Source organism: Erinaceus europaeus, chromosome 5, assembly GCF_950295315.1.
Source record: "Erinaceus europaeus chromosome 5, mEriEur2.1, whole genome shotgun sequence".
In the NCBI taxonomy this organism is placed as follows: Eukaryota; Metazoa; Chordata; class Mammalia; order Eulipotyphla; family Erinaceidae; genus Erinaceus; species Erinaceus europaeus.
In genome coordinates this window covers 32,881,872-32,899,221 of record NC_080166.1, presented here as the reverse complement: position 1 = coordinate 32,899,221, position 17,350 = coordinate 32,881,872, and the positions used below count along the sequence as shown (strand labels likewise).

Genomic DNA, 17,350 nt, shown 5'->3' with positions numbered 1-17,350 from the left:
TAATTCTCACAAGAGGGAGAGAGACTGCAGGGGCATTTTACCATGCCTAGAGATCTCAGAAAATCTTAACTAATGAATTGATACTGATATTAGCTATCAGAAGGACGAAACTGTCCTATATTTTACTCTGGTAAAGGTGTGCCAACTCTATGAGTCAGGATCTTTAAAACCACATTTAGCTTAACTGAATCTTATTTAAAACTTAAAACAACCTTTAGTTACTTAGGGGTTAACACACATTAATGGAAACAAGATTAACACACAGACTTACAACAGACATTCTTGGTGAAAAGAAATATTTCCCTTTGAAAAACCGCTTTGGATTTTGGATTCTTAACTCCATCCTCTACACCCCCCCACCAGGAGGGGCCTTTGTGGCTTAGGGGAATGATTGACTGAATTTGCCAATCTGTGGAGCAGTAGCTCTGTGCCATGATTGGCTGCACGGACAGAACAGGTGGGCTTAGTTTACCGCACGGAGAAAAATCTTTGAAATTCTTTTTTCTGGGCTAAGGTACATTTTTAGAGTTTTAAAGAAACAAATCATTAAATTTCTATCAAAAGTGTGTACTGGTTCTCTGATTAATAGTTTTTAAGTTAGAGCTCTGGTGGTAGCCAGAGGGAAAACCTGGATTTTTTTTTTTTTTTGCTGGCTAGTTTTAAGATAATGCCAAATCAAGAGCCCACAGTTCTTTAACTAATTGTAAATGGTCTCGTTTTTCTTCTACTAATTTTCTAAGGGAAGCTGTTTTTTGTGCTAGTTGCGTTTTAGCCTTGGTGGTGTCAGCCAAGTCGAGGACCGGAGCACAAAACGGAGGGGTGGTGGCATAGGGAGGCGGTCTGGACAAAGAAGAGCAAAGGGGTGGCCAGTCAGGACTATGATATTTGGCCATCTCTTCATCAAGGGATAAGGCCTCTTCAGGAGAAAGACTATCATCAGGCCCATCTTTGGCGGGGGGTCTTAAGGTTGTCAAAGAGGGGTAAATCTTAACAGGAGGAGACTTAGCAGAAGCCTCAGGGATGGGGTCTCCTGAATCAGGCATGGGAATAGAGACAGATTTACAAACAGAAGGTTATCTCTTAAACAGTTTCCTACTCTGGCCCATCTTTTTTCATCAGTAGTCCCTTCTAAGGGAAACTATGGACAAACATCATTCACAAAATCGAAAAACTTTTTGAGATCCTTTTTCTTAACCCTTGTTCCTCGTGTCTTGAGGGACTCTTTGAGGCCCCTAAGAAATAAATCATGCTTGCTCAATGCTTGTCCCATAATTGCGTCGCTCTTTCTTACCTTAAAACGGATCAATCTCACAGACGGGTAAATCTGCGGTGATCACCACGCGGATCTTCACTCACTCTGGGCTAAAGCGGCGATCCTATGTGAACCTTCACTCACTCCTTCTCTGAAGTGGTGGTCCTATGCTCCTTGGTCAACCATCGGGGAGCGACGTTCTCTCGGACCCCAGACCCAAAAAGGTCCCACGTCGGGCGCCAGGTGCCCCGGCCTGCGGTGTTATCGACGGAAACCTAGGGTAGGGGGCGAGAGAATGGAGGGGACAAGAGACACGAAGAACGAGAGCAAGACAGGTTTCTGATCAAGCTCTGAAAATTTTATTTTACAGCCGCATTTTAAGCACACACCATGAGGAAGTTCTGCTAAGGTAGTGGGGGGAGGGAGGCGGGTGAGCAACTTTCCAAACAGTTAGATGGTAATCGCAGTTACAATGATTAGAATGTCCGTTCACCGGTTATGTGAGAGACTTAGCTAAGGTTTTGGCTCCCGGCAAAATTCAGCTTATGTCAACTCAGATCTCTTCTCATTTGAAGGGCCTGAGAATCATATATAGCTCTGTGCTTTAGAGTGAGATGAATATACTGCCTTTTAAAGTCATGCCTTGTTGCAAAATCTGGATTTTGTTTTTGAAATCCATAAATGGTTATTGATCTCTTTAAATTGATCTCTCTCTCTCTCTCTCTTTTTCCAGAGGCCACAATCAGAGAATGGAATTCCTAGGTGATTCCATAATGCAGCTGGTTGCCACAGAGTACTTATTCATTCACTTCCCAGATCATCATGAAGGACACTTAACTGTGAGTTTATGTTAAGTCATTGATTAAGATAGCCTTATCAGAGAGAGTGACGATAAGAAGAACCAAATTTATGAATCTGCTGACTTGGTGTCCAGTGGTTGTAGCTTTTTAGATCTTTTTCTTCTTTATTATGCATGTTGGTTGTGTGCAAAGCAATATAAGCTAAGGATTCATTTTATACTTTTCATTTAAAGATTGCCTACTTCGTGCAAGACATTGCACAGTTATTTTCTTGGTGAAGCAAATATTAGTTGACAACTGGAATTTTAAAAACTATTAAGGGAAGGGGCTGGACAGTGGCACACCAGGTTGGATGCACATGTTATGCACAGCAAGGACCCAGGTTTGAGCCTCTGCTCCCTACCTGCAAGCGTAAGCTTTATAAGCAGTGATGCAGGTCTACAGCTGTTTCTCTTTCTATCTTTCTCTCTGCCCCCCCACTCAATTTCTCTCTATCCTATCAAATAACATAAAAATGAAAAAAAAAGGAATAAAAGGAGCTGTGGATTCTTAATTCTGGTACTGAACTCCAGTGATAACCCTGGTGGCAAAAAAAAAAAACTACTGGGATAATACAATAAGCAATTATAAATGTTATTATTCACAGTTGCCAAAATATGTAAGCAATGTCATTGGCCATTGACAGATGACTCAATAAAGAAAGAAGTTATGGGACATGAAACCTCACGTCTCCAGAGCCCTACTCCACCAAGGAAAGATAGAAACGGGCTGGGGGGGTGGTATGGATCCACCTGACAACACCCATATCCAGTGGAGAACAACTACAAAAGCCTGAATCCCCACTGCACCCCAACAAGAATTTTGGTATATGCTCCCAAAGGGGGAGAAGTAATAGGGGGGAGGTGACCAGAGAGTTCTGAAATCCAACTCCATCAGGACCTGGAGAGGAAAGTAGCAGTAGGTGTAGGTGTGAGTTAGAAAGGAAGAGAAGACAGGACCATAGGAAAAAAAGAAGAGCAGATATATAAAAATATAGACAGCGGTAAAAGTGATAGCCAGCCCAAATCTGCAACCTTGGGAGAACTGCTGTAGCTTCCAATGGAGGGAATGGAGATAACAGAATTCTTGTGGTGGGAATGGTGTAGAATTATACCCCTATAATCTTAATAATTTTGTATATCAACATTATGACACTAATAAAATTTTTAAAAAAGAGATGAAGGGGAAAAAAAGAAGTTACAGGTTATATACTCAGTGGTATGCTGTTCATCAATTAAGAAAGATAATATTGTGTCTTTTGGAACAAATTGATGGAACTGGAGGTGATTATGATAGTGAAGTAAGGAAGTGAAAACTACCAGATGATTTCACTCAATGTGTGGCATATAGAGAATTGAAACTTTGGGGAAAAAAAATAGTGAACTCATATCTAAGGCCTTGAGAAAACTGGTGGTTAACATTGTGGACTTGGGAATCCAGAACTTACATGGTGGGAGTGATGCGGAACTATACCCCTATTATAATCTTACTAGTCATTATTAAATCACTGATAAAGACAAAAACAGCTATACATGCCGTGTGTGTGTGTGTGTGTGTGTGTGTGTGTGTGTGTGTGTGTGTGTGTGTGTGTGTGTGAATGGTTGTCAGAAAAGTCATGACACATTTTTGCCTAGAAAAAACAGAAAAGGAGGCTGGAAATAATAAAAGCTCTCTGAGTCAAATGATCAGATGTGTTTAGTAAAATTCTATTTTACTAGTATCAAAATAAGCAACTTAAAATTTAAAAATAGAAAAAAAGAAAAGGGGAGCTGGGCAGTGGTGTACCCAGCTGAGCACTCAGATTAGCCCCACTCCCCACCTGCAGGAGGGATGCTTCCCTAGGCAGATGTCCATCTTTCTCTCTCCCTTCCTTTTCAGTTTCTCTCTTTCCTATCAAATAAGAAATAAAAAGGAAAAAATGGCCACTGGAAGTGTGGATTCCTAGTGCCCACACCAAGCTTCGGTGACAAACCTGGTGACTATTAAAAAAATAAACAACAAAAAACATGCATCATGACTTTTTCAATAACCCAATATTACATGTTTTCTATAAATATGTAGACATTATCAACATTACCCTCTGTATTATAAGATATGTGGACATATGTATATGCTACAAATACTTTATGCTGTATGTGTGTATACACAGTGTATACATAAAATACATCCACATATAAGTATAATATAGTAATTACAATTAAATTCAAAGGAGATCCATATGAATGATAATGAGTGATAAGTAAGCTGCCATGTCTTTTTTTTTTTGCCTCCAGGGTTATTGCTGGGACTCAGTGCCTGCACTACAAATCCACTGCTCCCAGAGGCCATTTTTTTCCCATTTTGTTGCCCTTGTTGTTGCCATTGCTGTCATTGCTGCTGGATAGGACAGAGAGAAATGGAGAGAGGGGGAGAGAAAGATAGACACCTGCAGACCTGCTTCCCTGCTTGCAAAGTGACACACACACACCCCCCCCCCCATAGGTGGGGATCCAGGAGCTCAAACCAGGATCCTTGCTCCCAGTCCTTGTGCTTGGTGCCATGTGCATTTAACCTTCTGCACTACCGTCCAGCCACCAGCTGCTATGTCAGTTAAGTAAAAAGACAAGACTTCTTTTAGCTGCCAAGTTTCCAGAAGACATCATGAATATGTTTGCTTGAGCCTTGCAAATGGATATGGTTTGACCATTGAGAGTCAGTGAGAGGAAATGTCCACATGAGAGCATTCTCCACGCTGAGAAAAGAAAAACCCAGGGCATAGCGTGAAATATGAGAGACCAAAGGGGACCAGATGGAGTCACACCGGTTGAGCACACACACTACCATGCACAAGAACCCAGACTCAAATCCCAAGTTTCCAGCTACAGAGAAGAAGCTTCATGAGTGGTGAAACAGTGCTGCAGTTGTCTGCCTCTGGTAAATAAATTAACCAAAAGAGGTGGCCACAGCTGGGCAGTGGTGCATGTGGTCAAACACACACATTGCCTCTTAGATGTAAGCTACTATTTGAACAGCTTCTCTGGCCATTTTTGTGGGCATTTTTTGGAGCTCATTTATGACTGACAAGAGTCCCAGGCAGAAATCCTTCAGTAAACGAGGTCTCAGGTTTGTTTCGAGTTCATTTCTCAGCTTCCAGTCCAGTTCATCTTCTATCTTCCACCCAGCCAAACAGGCTGGGTGCCCATAAGACCTGACACAGTACTACCTTCAGCAGGGAATAAGCTAGGAATGTTCCCTGTGAGGACTGGGGGCAGTAAGGATGAACTCCTAGAGAGCTGGGCCTTGACAATTGAAAGAATGCATATTCCTTCCTTTAAACTTCCACAGCACCCTGCTCATCCTTTAGTTTTCAACGTACTATCCAACTGTTGGCTTTCTGTTGCTGTGTTTGCTAGCTATCCTCAGTTGCATAGCTATATTCTAGAATAATTTGTCTCCCTGTTCATTAATCAGAGTGAGCCTCTGGTAATGGGGGAGGAGGAAGAGGAAACTGGAGAAGAGGAACACAAGAAGGACAAGCATTTAATCCAGTATTTTGGGGGCATAAAGCACTAAGCATCTCACAGTTACTAAATAAGTTGTTTTACTATCATCTTTTCACTGATGATAGAACTAAGGAAGTTTCAGAAGGCAAGTACCTGAGGCCACAAAGCTAACTAGTTTCAAAGCCCAGGCCAGCCATACACCTCCGAATTCTGTGAAAGCTTCTTGTTATTTATTGCTCTTTGCCTGACAGTGTCCAACATGTGGCAGGCTCTCCGTACACACTTGATAAATAAGCAGAGTGAGGGTGTTGCAGGTGACTACGTCACATAAAGAGGATGGAGGGAGTGACACTGGAGGCTAATGCCACGTTGTTTTATCTGTAAGGAAAGAAGCTTGAAAACCTATTTGTGAAACTCAGATGATTAAAATGAGTTAAACATTTGTAGAAGATTAGTTATTGTAATTGGACAGGAGGAGGATGGCATGCTGTAAAGTACTGTGACTAAAGAGCACAGAATTTAGTAATTCACATTGGGAGGCATTGAGCCATTTCCTCACACACTTGCTTTACAGGAAATAAGGACAAGTGAACAAACAAAATAAACTTCCCAGTTCTGAATGCTGATAAAAATAGACGTGGTGTTCTACAAGTTGGGATTCAAAAAGGCCCACGTAGAAAGGAACACCAGCTACATCATTGTTCCGGGAAGATCAAGTTTGAATTGGGATGTAAAGGAAAGCAGTTGTTATTCCATAGGCTGGGGTTTGTTTTTATGGTAGAACCTATTCAGTGGGGTCAGTTAAACAATGACAGAAAGGGATTCAAAAGACATTTAGTCAGACCAGAAAGCTAGTCTAGTGTCTGTCTGTCTGTCTGTCTGTCTGTCTCTCTCTCTCTCTCACACACACACACACACACACACACACACACACACACACACACACACTTTCTCTCCCTCTCTCTCTCTCTCTCTCTCTCTGGCCCTGCCAACTTCATATAGGGCACTGTGCCTAATGTGACCTCAACCAGGACAACCAACTTCCAGAAATGTTTGTCTGTCTTTAGAAGTGTAATTTATTTGGGATAATGAGAAAACAAAAATTACCAAGAAAGTTAGAGAGTCAGTGATCTAATCCCTCCCTGCTCTCACTAGACAGCATTGAGCATCAGTCATTCAGATACAGGGCTGTTAGCTACCAGATCTGTTTGCAAAGGTAGATTTCACAGCCTCCAGGCTGAAGATTTCTCTGTCACTGGCATATTTGGCTCTTTGTATCCGACTCACATTTGTGTACCTTTTCTCTAGTTACCATGGGAAATGGAGACCATCTGGTTACCACTCAATATAGTTGACCTGCGTGGCCCATCACTGTCATTTTTAATAACTTATTCTGCGTTCGCCCTGTGCTCTTACATTAAAGTCCTCTTAGTCATAAATCACAGTCTTGTTATTTTATACTAGGTGGCCCTCTTTGGTAGCTCATGCCCTTGTCCCACAGCTTAGTTTTCTCTTTAGAATTCAAAGTGAGTGAAGGAAGAATGCCAGCATGTGTCTTTGGCTAACACCAGTAAACCTGTTTCTAATTAGAATTTAAGTTTAAACAAATTATCAAAGACTGCTCTCCTGAGATAATAGAAAACATTGTGGATTCCCAAAATCAGAATTTGAGATTTGCAGTGTTCCCCTTGGTATCCATCCTTCCTTACATGAGGAATTAAGCAATCTCATCTTTACAGAGAGCCTACCTTGAGTTTTTCTTCACGTTCTCTATTAATTTCAAAATAAATGTTTTATTATCAAAAGAGCTAAAAAAATTTTAAAGGATAGCTTAGTACTTGGTAAAGTGATGAGCTTTGAAGAAAATTAGTGAACAGGTATCCAGAAAATTCTCCATCGAAAACAATTGCAAAGGCATTCTTGGAACTTTCTAGAACTCATCTCCTATAACTTCAGGATACATGGTGCCTACTGATCTATGGATAACAAATGCAGCTAGCACTTCCATGTGCTTGCTATGTACCTGCTACTTTACATAGATGGTGCGATCTTATCAAATCCTCACTATATAGTACTGTGAGTAGCCGCCACTTTCTCCATTTTACAGGTGAAGGAACTGAACCTCAAAGGGACTTAGTAATGTTTGCAGGGCCACTTAGCAAGCAAGTACCAATGGTCACAATATGAACACGGGTAGCTTCTCAATAGACAATTCTGCCTAGTACATCTAATGTGAGGTATTATTTGTGAAACTATCTAATAGCTATCTCACGCTCAACTAGATGTTTAATATTTATTGTCATAATTTCTGCTGGAAAACAAAAGAGATTTCTTTGTAGACATGAATTAGTTAATTTTAATATTTTACTTAATGAAAGGAAAAAAAAGGAGGGAGGGAGGAGGAAGATAGAGATACCAGGGAGTCGAGCAGTAGCACAGCGGGTTAAGTGCACATGGCACGTGGCACAAAGCGCAAGGACCGGCGTAAGGATCTTGGTTTGAGCCCCCGGCTCTCCACCTGCAGGGGAGTCGCTTCACAAGCAGTGAAGCAGGTCTGCAGATGTCTATCTTTCTCTGTTCCTCTCTGTCTTCCCTCCTCTCTCCATTTCTGTCTGTTCTATCCAACAACGATGACTTCAATAACAACAATAATAGTTACAACAGTAAAACAACAAGGGCAACAAAAAGGGAATAAATAAATATTTTTTTAAAAAAAGATAGAGATACCAAAACACTGCTCAGCTTTGGCTTATGGTAGTGCTGGGGATTGAACCTGGGTTATGCAAAAGCCTCAGACATGAAAGGCTTTTTTTGCATAACCATTATGCTGTCTCCCCAACCCTGTACACAGGAATTGGTGGCATCAGCATTTGACAGTTCTTTTACCCTCAGACCACTGCTCCCATTTGATAGCTTTTGTGGGCTCCTCCCTTTTTCCAGAAAAGTGCAAACTTCTTTGCCTTATCACCTGTAAGACTCTTGCCAGAGACCTGCCTTGTCTGCATTACCACCACCAACCCCCATTTGGCTTGAATTTTCCTACCCCTGCCACTCTCCAGTCACCTTGCAGTGTCACCAGCCCATTCCATCAGAGCTAATCCCTCTTCCTGAAAAACCCTTTCCTGCTGTCATAGTCCATTCAGGCCACCACAAGCAAACACTACAGACTGAGCATCCTGTATTGTATTGTATTGTATTGTATTGTATTGTATTGTATTGTATTGTATTGTATTGTTCATAGTCCCTAGAGCTGGGGTCCCTAGGTCAGAGCGGCAGCCCAGTTGAGTGAGCGAGGGCCTCTTTGACAGACTTCCTGTTGTGCCCTCACCTGGTGAAAGGGGCTAGAGAGTTTTCTGGGGTCTCTTTCTTAAGGTCCAGAATCCTTGCCTTCAAGACCTGTTCTATAGAATAGAATAGAGTTCCTATCTACTAGTATCATATTGAAAAGTGACAGATTTCAGCGTAGGAGAAGGAAGATTGACATGTAGATTACAGCACCACCTTTGCCCACAGGACTTACAGTCATTCCTTTTTTGTTGTAATTTTTTTTTTTTAATTTTTTATTTAAGAAAGGATTAGTGAACAAAAGCATAAGGTAGAAGGGGTACAACTCCACACAATTCTCAACACCCAATCCCCATAACCCACCCCCTCCCATGGTAGCTTTCCCATTCTCTATCCCTCTGGGAGCATGGACCCAGGGTCGTTGAGGGTTGCAGAAGGTAGAAGGTCTGGCTTCTGTAATTGCTTCCCCGCTGAACATGGGCGTTGACTGGTCGGTCCATACCCCCAGTCTGCCTCTCTCTTTCCCTAGTAGGGTGTGACTCTGGGGAAGCTGAGTTCCAGGACATATTGGTGGGGTCTTCAATCCAGGGAAGCCTAGCCAGCATCCTGGTGGCATCTGGAACCTGGTGATTGAAAAGAGAGTTAACATATGAAGCCAAACAATTTGTTGAGCAATCATGGATCCCAAGCTTGGAATAGTGGAGAGGAAGTGTTAGGGAGGTACTCACTGCAAACTCTAGTGTAGTCCTGCTTTCAGGTATATATTTTGCAGTAGTTTATGGATACGTGTGCACATAAGCTCTCTCTCACAGAAACTGGTGTATATCTAGGTTATGGGACTTTGTTGGAAAGTGAACTACCTGAGATGAAATTAGAGTGTACTATTAAAGGAAAGGTCTCACCCGAGTAATGAAGCTGAAGGGTTGTCATTCCACACGTGAAGTCTCTGGATACATTCTGAGGTGAAGCATGTTGAGGTAGCAATCGTTGCTTTGGTAAGGTTGTGATCGGCAGATGCAATGTTATTTGGTTTGGATTGGGAGATGCATACGGGAAAGTGGGCCCTATCCAAGGGTTCCTGGACTGGGGGAAGTAGGGGCTCTATAGTGAAGATGTGAGGTTCCTGCTGTCTTAGGGTTCAAAAAGACAATCAATAGTTAATATTATCATGACATTATTTGTTAATTGGGTTAACTTTGAAAAGTCCCTTTGTTATGGTTTGCTGGACTGATTGTCAGAGAAATGCAAATTAAGACAACACTAAGATACCACCTCACTCCTGTAAGAATGGCATACATCAAAAAGGACAGCAGCAACAAATGCTGGAGAGGATGTGGGGACAGAGGAACCCTTTTACATTGCTGGTGGGAATGTAAATTGGTACAGCCTCTGTGGAGAGCAGTCTGGAAAACTCTCAGAAGGCTAGACATGGACCTTCCATATGACCCAATAATTCCTCTCCTGGGGTTATACCCCAAGGACTCCATAACACCCAACCAAAAAGAGGTGTGTACTCCTATGTTCATAGCAGCACAATTCATAATAGCTAAAACCTGGAAGCAACCCAGGTGCCCAACACCAGATGAGTGGCTGAGAAAGCTGTGGTATATATACACAATGGAATACTATGCAGCTATCAAGAACAATGAACCCACCTTCTCTGACCCATCTTGGACAGAGCTAGAAGGAATTATGTTAAGTGAACTAAGTCAGAAAGATAAAGATGAGTATGGGATGATCCCACTCATCAACAGAAGCTGACTAAGAAGATCTGAAAGGGAAACTAAAAGCAGGACCTGATCAAATTGTAAGTAGGGCACCAAAGTAAAAACCCAGTGGTGAGGGGTAGGCATGTAGCTTTCTGGGCCAGTGGGGGGTGGGAGTGGGCGGGAGGGATGGGTCACAGTCCTTTGGTGGTGGGAATGGTGTTTATGTACACTCCTAGCAAAATGTAGATATATAAATCAGTAGCTAATTAATATGAGAGGGGGAAATCAATTGTATGTCTCAAAGTTTCTCAAAAGACAAACTGAATCTTTTTAATATATAGGCTGTGTATTTGATATGCGGACTCTCTCAAAAGCCTAGACCAAGTAGATTAGAAGCTTCCAATAGCACAGCTATATACAAGATACTGTTGTAATTTTTTTAAAGGACTTGACTAAGGTGCAGCTGGGAGCAGGTTTAAACAATCAAAGCTTTATTAGGACAGTACAGTAGTACAGGATATATATTTTAGATACAATAAATAAGCAATTATCAGCAGGGATAAGAATAAGCTAGGCCCATCAGTCCATGAATTAGTTGCTGAAAGTTCCGTCCCACAAGATAAACCATTATCAGCAGAGATATAGGTTACTCATTACCGCTGTCGAGGGAATCTTCGAGTTTACCACTAGCTGTTACATGTGTTCTGTTCCTCTGGTTGGGAGCAGCATGGTGGGTCCTGGGCAACCTCAGCTGAGATCCTGTAAGCAGGAGAAGAAGCAGGGGCCAAAAGGGCCATACTTCAAGCTGCCTATGCTTAAGTCTGTTTGATCCACCCACACCCCCCCCCCATTTGCATCAGTTTGTTAACCCCAGCCAATTAAGTTCCGCAGTCTGTGCTATGTCACAACACTTTTTAGTTCTGTGTTCATCAGAATCCACGTACGTAATTAATTTAAACACAGATATCTACAATAAATCCCCAGAAATGCTAATTCCTTGATCCATTTTTTAGGATATATTTTTATGAGCAACAACAACAACAAAAAAAGATAAGAACACTGCTTAACTTTGGCATATAGTATTGCTGGGCATAGAACCTGGGTCCTCAGTCATGAAGGTCCAGTGTTCTAACACACTGAGCCATCTCCCTGAGCCCATTGAGCACCAGTATCTCAGAAGCACCTTATGATTTGATGTGACAGGTCAGCAAGTGTTTACTCAGGGGTGGCTCTTCAGGGAGGCCTTTCTGAAAGGCTGAGTGGAGAGAAGCACCCATGTGCAGCCTCAGGGCTGTCACTATAGCCACCACAGTGTGGTGTGGTAGTCAGTGTGTGTGTGTGTGTGTGTGTGTGTGTGTGTGTGTGTGTGTGTGTGTGTGTGTGTGTGTGACTCCTGGGGACTAGAAGCTTCTAGAGGACAGCAGCAGAGTATTGATCATATCTAGCCTTCAGCTGTCAGCACAAGCTGTATCACAGACCCTCCTCCATTTCTGTAACTGCAGATGTTTATCTGTCTTGCTCAATCCCCTTTAGACTCCACTTAAGGACAGACAGCGTGTAGAGGTAAACCAAGGCCAAGGGTGGAAGCAGGCATTTAAAGAACTGCCATTGGAGCTTTCTTACTGAAAGAGAGAGAGGTCTTAACCTCTTTCCAATATATCTTTTTTTAAAAAATGTTTTTATTATCTTAGTTTATTCATTGGATAGGGACAGTGGAAATCAAGAGGGAAGGGAGTGATAAAGAGACAGAAAGACATCTGCAGCACTGCTTTACCACTCGCAAAGCCTTCCTTCCCCCTTCGGTTGGGGACCAGGAGCTCAAACTTGGATTGTAACATGTACACCCAGCCAGGTGCACCACCTATCCCCTTCCAACACAACTTCTAAATGTAAATGGACTCTAGAAACATGGCCAGTTTATAAACTTCCTTCTTCCTCTCTGATTTTTTTCTTCAGTTTTGGCAAGATCTCCCTTTTTAAAAATTTTTTAATTTTATGTATTTATAAAAAGGAAACACTGACAAAACCATAGGATAAGAGGGGTACAACTCCACACAATTCCCACCACCAGAACTCCGTATCCCATCCCCTCCCCTGATAGCTTTCCTATTCTTTATTCTTCTGGGAGTATGGACCCAAGGTCATTGTGGGATGCAGAAGATTGAAGGTCTGGCTTCTGTAATTGCTCGTTGACTGGTCGATCCATACTCCTAGCCTGTCTCTCTCTTTCCCTAGTAGGGTGGGGCTCTGGGGAATCGGAGCTCCAGGACACATTGGTGGGGTTGTCTGTCCAGGTAAGTCTGGTTGGCATCATACTAGCATCTGGAACATGGTGGCTGAAAAGAGAGTTAACATACAAGGCCAAACAAATTGTTAATCAATCATGGACTAAAAGGCTGGAATAGTGCAGATGAAGAGTTGAGGGTGTCTTCCATTTTGTAGATAGCTAGTAGGCATATTTTAGTTATATTCCAAAGGGTCTGTGGCTATACTAGTTTGTTTGTTTTTCCTTGAGCCTGAAATCTGATATATAGATGGATCCAAGTTATTGTCTGGGGAGATGATGTCATGGCTGGAAGGATCTCCCTTTCTGCAGGCTACCCTGTTGCCTTCGAGGGAGTATGTGAAGCCACATTGGCAGCAGTGTGCTCTGTCCTTGCCGCTGTCTGTTTTCCCATTAGCCAGCACTCCTGCACTGCACCAAGTGAGGATCCCCAGCATCTGAAGGTGGCAGCTGGGGCCACGTGACCAGTGATAGATTGGGGCTTGTTTGTATTTATTCATATACAACAGGCTTGTTGCTCCTGGGGCATGAAAATATATGTTGTCAAAATTGGTTTTCTTCTGCCACCAAAAGCAGATACTTAGAGCCCAAGTTGCTCAGCCTGGCCATTTTCTCAAAATAACCTCCCTACTCTCCCATGGCCTCAACTTTGAGAGCCAGCCCCGCTGTAAATCCAAAATAAAACAACAACAACAACAAAAATTCCCTTCCAACTTAATTAGCCCATAATTACAAGACATTAGTCTGGTGGGCTCCCTATTGGTTGGGTCTCCTGCTGATGGTGTAGGGTAGGCCTTCTTAATTTTGAGCTGCTCTATGGATATTACTTTTAATAAAACGCTGCCTATATTGGGGGGAGGGGAACACAGTTTGGGAGAAATGGGAGGAGGCAGGGAGCAGAAGCAAGTGAAGAATAATATAGTCTGTAACTCAGCAGCAAGCATGGCTTCTGAAGATCAAGTTGTATTTCTGCTTCATGAATCATTGTCAGACAAATTAAGAACATATTGTTTCTTATTTATCTATTGTCAAAGATGCAATCTCAGGCATTGAGAATAAATCTTGATTTTCATAAGCTCAGCTGACACCGTGGAGCCACAGAGCATAAAACTTGCATGTAATAAACAAAGTGCAATGGGGAATGGCAGTGGCTGTGAGACCAGCACCACTCACAGCTGCTTGGCCCTGTTGTCAGAGATTTTCCTCAGCGGGAGGGGACTGTTTTAATAGACAGAGAGTGCTTTCTCTGCTGTAACAGAAGCTCTGCTTTTAGATGCATTATTTCCCTAAATCTTGAGACTTGCAGTCACTTCAGCTTTTATCTGTTGAGTTCCCATATTTTCCTGTCTTCCCCTAAACTCCCTCACTCCTTCCTCCCCTCCACTGGTGAGTGCTTACTAGTATTCAGTTCCCAAATCCTGCCCGTGTAATGGGCACCTGTAGAATGATTAGTTGCCGAATTTCCATGTACTGTTCATTATTGCTATTTGGATCTCAGTTGACTGAAATTTTGAGCAGGGATTTTTGTTTTGAAATATGAAAAATCACATTCTAATTTGCTCAAGATAAAGGATTCCAGTTTGAAAAAGCAGGACACAGAAATAAACATTTTAAGTAGGTTAAATAATACTCAAGCTTCATGTCCCCAAGTCCTCTGTCAAAATTAGTACCTATAGTGAAACCTCAAGCTCATTTCACACACAAGAAAAAGCACTCCTTTAAAACTGTTGTACAGAGGCGGAAAGCAGAACAAGATTTCCCAGAGGGAGATAGATTGGATTGATGGATTACAGAAAGATGCAGGGAACTTATTTGGGGCGATGGAAACATAGAAAGGAGACTTTCAAAATCCCTCTAACTCTATTCAAAATGGGTGTGGTTCAGTGTATGTAAATTATGTGTCTATTATAGTCAGTTTAGGATAGGAGCAAACAGTGGAGGAGTCCACTGTACTGGAATGCCAGGTTATTGATACTTTGGTGACAGTTCTTTCTGTGTTAGTTTTGATACTTCTACATATATTAATGACCCTTCACTTAGTAGCCTTTAACTTAAGAGCAGCTGTGGCCTTTAATTAAAGCTCACCTTCATCCCACCTCTGCTCCACTGCCACTCGATAGCTAAAGGAACTATTTAAGTATCAGGTCAAGTTCTGGAGTAGAGGAAATCATTAAGGAGAAGGAAAAAGCATATGGAGTGTCACTGTCACCTGGGGATTTAAGAATTTAAGCCATTGCTTAACTTGGTAACCTTCTCAGTGAGACGGGCTTAGTTTGCCTCATCCTAACACAGGAGCAAGAGAGGCTGCTAAGTGAACTGACCTTAACAATACCTCAACTTCTTGTGGCCAGTTATTACGCAGCTCTCTGGTGAATAATAGAACTCAGGCTAAGGTTGCAGAGGAGCTGGGCATGCAAGAGTACGCCATCACCAACGACAAGACCAAGAGACCCGTGGCCCTGAGGACAAAGACTTTGGCAGATCTTTTGGAATGTGAGTCTTTTTTTTTTTTTTTTAACTTTCCCTTTTGTTGCCCTTTTTATTGTTATTGTTGTTACTGATATTGTTGTTGGATAGGACAGAGAGAAATAGAGAGAGGAGGGGAAGACAGAGAGGGGGAGAGAAAGACACTTGGCAGACCTGCTTCACCGCTTGTGAAGTGACTGCCCTGGAATGTGAGTCTTAATCATCAAACTTTTCTTAACCTGCAAACCCAGAATTGAAACCGAATGTTCTACTATGCACAATACTTGTGTTCAAGCCATCAGCCCCATTTGCAGGGGTTAAGTGGTGGAGCAGTCGTGCAGATGTCTCTCCTCTCTTCTGTTGTTCTTCCTTTTCCCTCCCTATTTCTATCACCCTTTATTATGAAAACTGAAAGAAGGAATAACTTGCTGGTAGCAATAGAGACATATTGTAGGTACTAAGCCCCAGCAGTAACCTTTATTAAAAAAAGATTTATTTTATTAAAAAGCTTTATTATTATTATTATTTTCACTAGGAGGTTAATGGTTTATAGTATAGTTATTGACACATGGGTAAAATTTCTCATCTCCCCATAATAGGTGTCTGCAAAGCACTCTCATCCCCATCATCCCCAACTTGAGTCCTTTTCCACCATTATGCACCAGGACCCTGTCCCCCACCATCATCTCCATCCCAGAGTGCCTTACTTTGGTGTTACACACAGGGGAAAAAAAAAAAAAAAAAGGAAAAGAAAGTGAAAGAAAAAAAGTTTTTTTTAGCTACATGGCCTGGAAGTTGAAACGTTTAGTAAAACATTTCCATGTACTGTTGATTATTGCTATTTGGATGTCAGTTGACTGAAAATTTTGAGCAGAGATTTTTGTTTTGAAATATGAAAAATCACATTCTAATTTGCTAACATAGGAAGGTAAAGTAAGTCTCCAATAACCCAGAAAAGAGATTGCAAAACTCTTCTTTGGATTCTGTCTGGAATAAATGCTATAATAGATATATAGATGTCTGTCTTCCTCTTGCTGGTGTCACAGTTTACCTTGTTTTCTTTTGCAGCGTTTATTGCAGCTCTGTACATTGATAAGGATCTGGAATACGTTCATACTTTCATGAATGTTTGTTTCTTTCCACGATTAAAAGTAAGCTCATGAAATTTTAATTGGCTTGAATGCTACATGCTTGGTGATTCTGAAACCTATTACTAAATACTTGGGGCGGGGGGGTTTACTACAGGAGTTCATTCTAAATCAGGACTGGAATGACCCCAAGTCCCAGCTTCAGCAGTGCTGCTTGACACTTAGGACCGAAGGGAAGGAACCAGACATCCCTCTGTACAAGTGAGTACTCTAGAGAGCTCTGGGGGCCACTCGGTCCTCAGGGCTCCAGGTTGATGTTCTTGTGCTTGGAGGAAAAACAAATCACCAGAGGACAATCAGGACAGGAACCCTGGATTGGCTGGTCTTCCCTTCCTGCCTCCCTCCCTCCCAGCCTCCCTCCCTTCCTTCCTTCCTTCCTTTACTAATTTTCTCCCACTTTTTTTTTTCACCCCCCCATCTCCCACTTTTTTTACAATATCTTTTTCATTTGTCTTTTTCTCTTTTTAACTGAATTATGATTGCATACGTACAGATTTCAGGTGCGCAGTCTTGCACACCAACATGTATGTTCCTTTTGTCTTGAGTTCACCCTGTTTCCCTGCTCTCAGCCTTCCCCACCCCTACTAGTAGCCACTAATGGGTCTTATAGTTCAAGTTATTATTTAGTCTGTCTGTTTGACTTCTCTGTTCATCCTTTGTGGAGTTGGGCTCTTATGCATATGTGATTTCCCAGGCTGATTTTCATTCACAGAGAGGGGTAGAGACACTTCAGTATTGGAGCCATGGCTTTCCCTTGTGATGCCAGAGCTCAGAACTAGGCTGCTCATGCACTTCCAGTGAGCTATCATACCAGCCCTTCTTTTGTCTTCTCTGTATGCCCCTTAGAAGTGAGTGAAAGCATGTTACTTGTTTTTCCCTTCTAAC

The 17,350-nt window shown here is 42.1% G+C and overlaps 1 protein-coding gene and 1 non-coding gene across 3 annotated transcripts in view; both read left to right on the top strand.

Annotated features, from left to right (window-relative positions):
- DROSHA (drosha ribonuclease III) overlaps positions 1-17,350 on the top strand; it is a 138,067-nt gene that overhangs the window by 111,968 nt on the left and 8,749 nt on the right. For both annotated transcript variants that reach the window (XM_060191190.1, XM_060191191.1), the window contains exons 29-32: positions 1,986-2,091; positions 15,203-15,344; positions 16,386-16,468; positions 16,563-16,666. In XM_060191190.1, the coding sequence (XP_060047173.1) occupies positions 1,986-2,091; positions 15,203-15,344; positions 16,386-16,468; positions 16,563-16,666 (435 nt within the window). The remainder of the gene's footprint in view (positions 1-1,985; positions 2,092-15,202; positions 15,345-16,385; positions 16,469-16,562; positions 16,667-17,350) is intronic.
- Positions 16,195-16,318, top strand: LOC132538879 (small nucleolar RNA SNORA26). Its single transcript, XR_009550186.1, has one exon. It is a non-coding gene; the product is annotated as a small nucleolar RNA SNORA26 (small nucleolar RNA).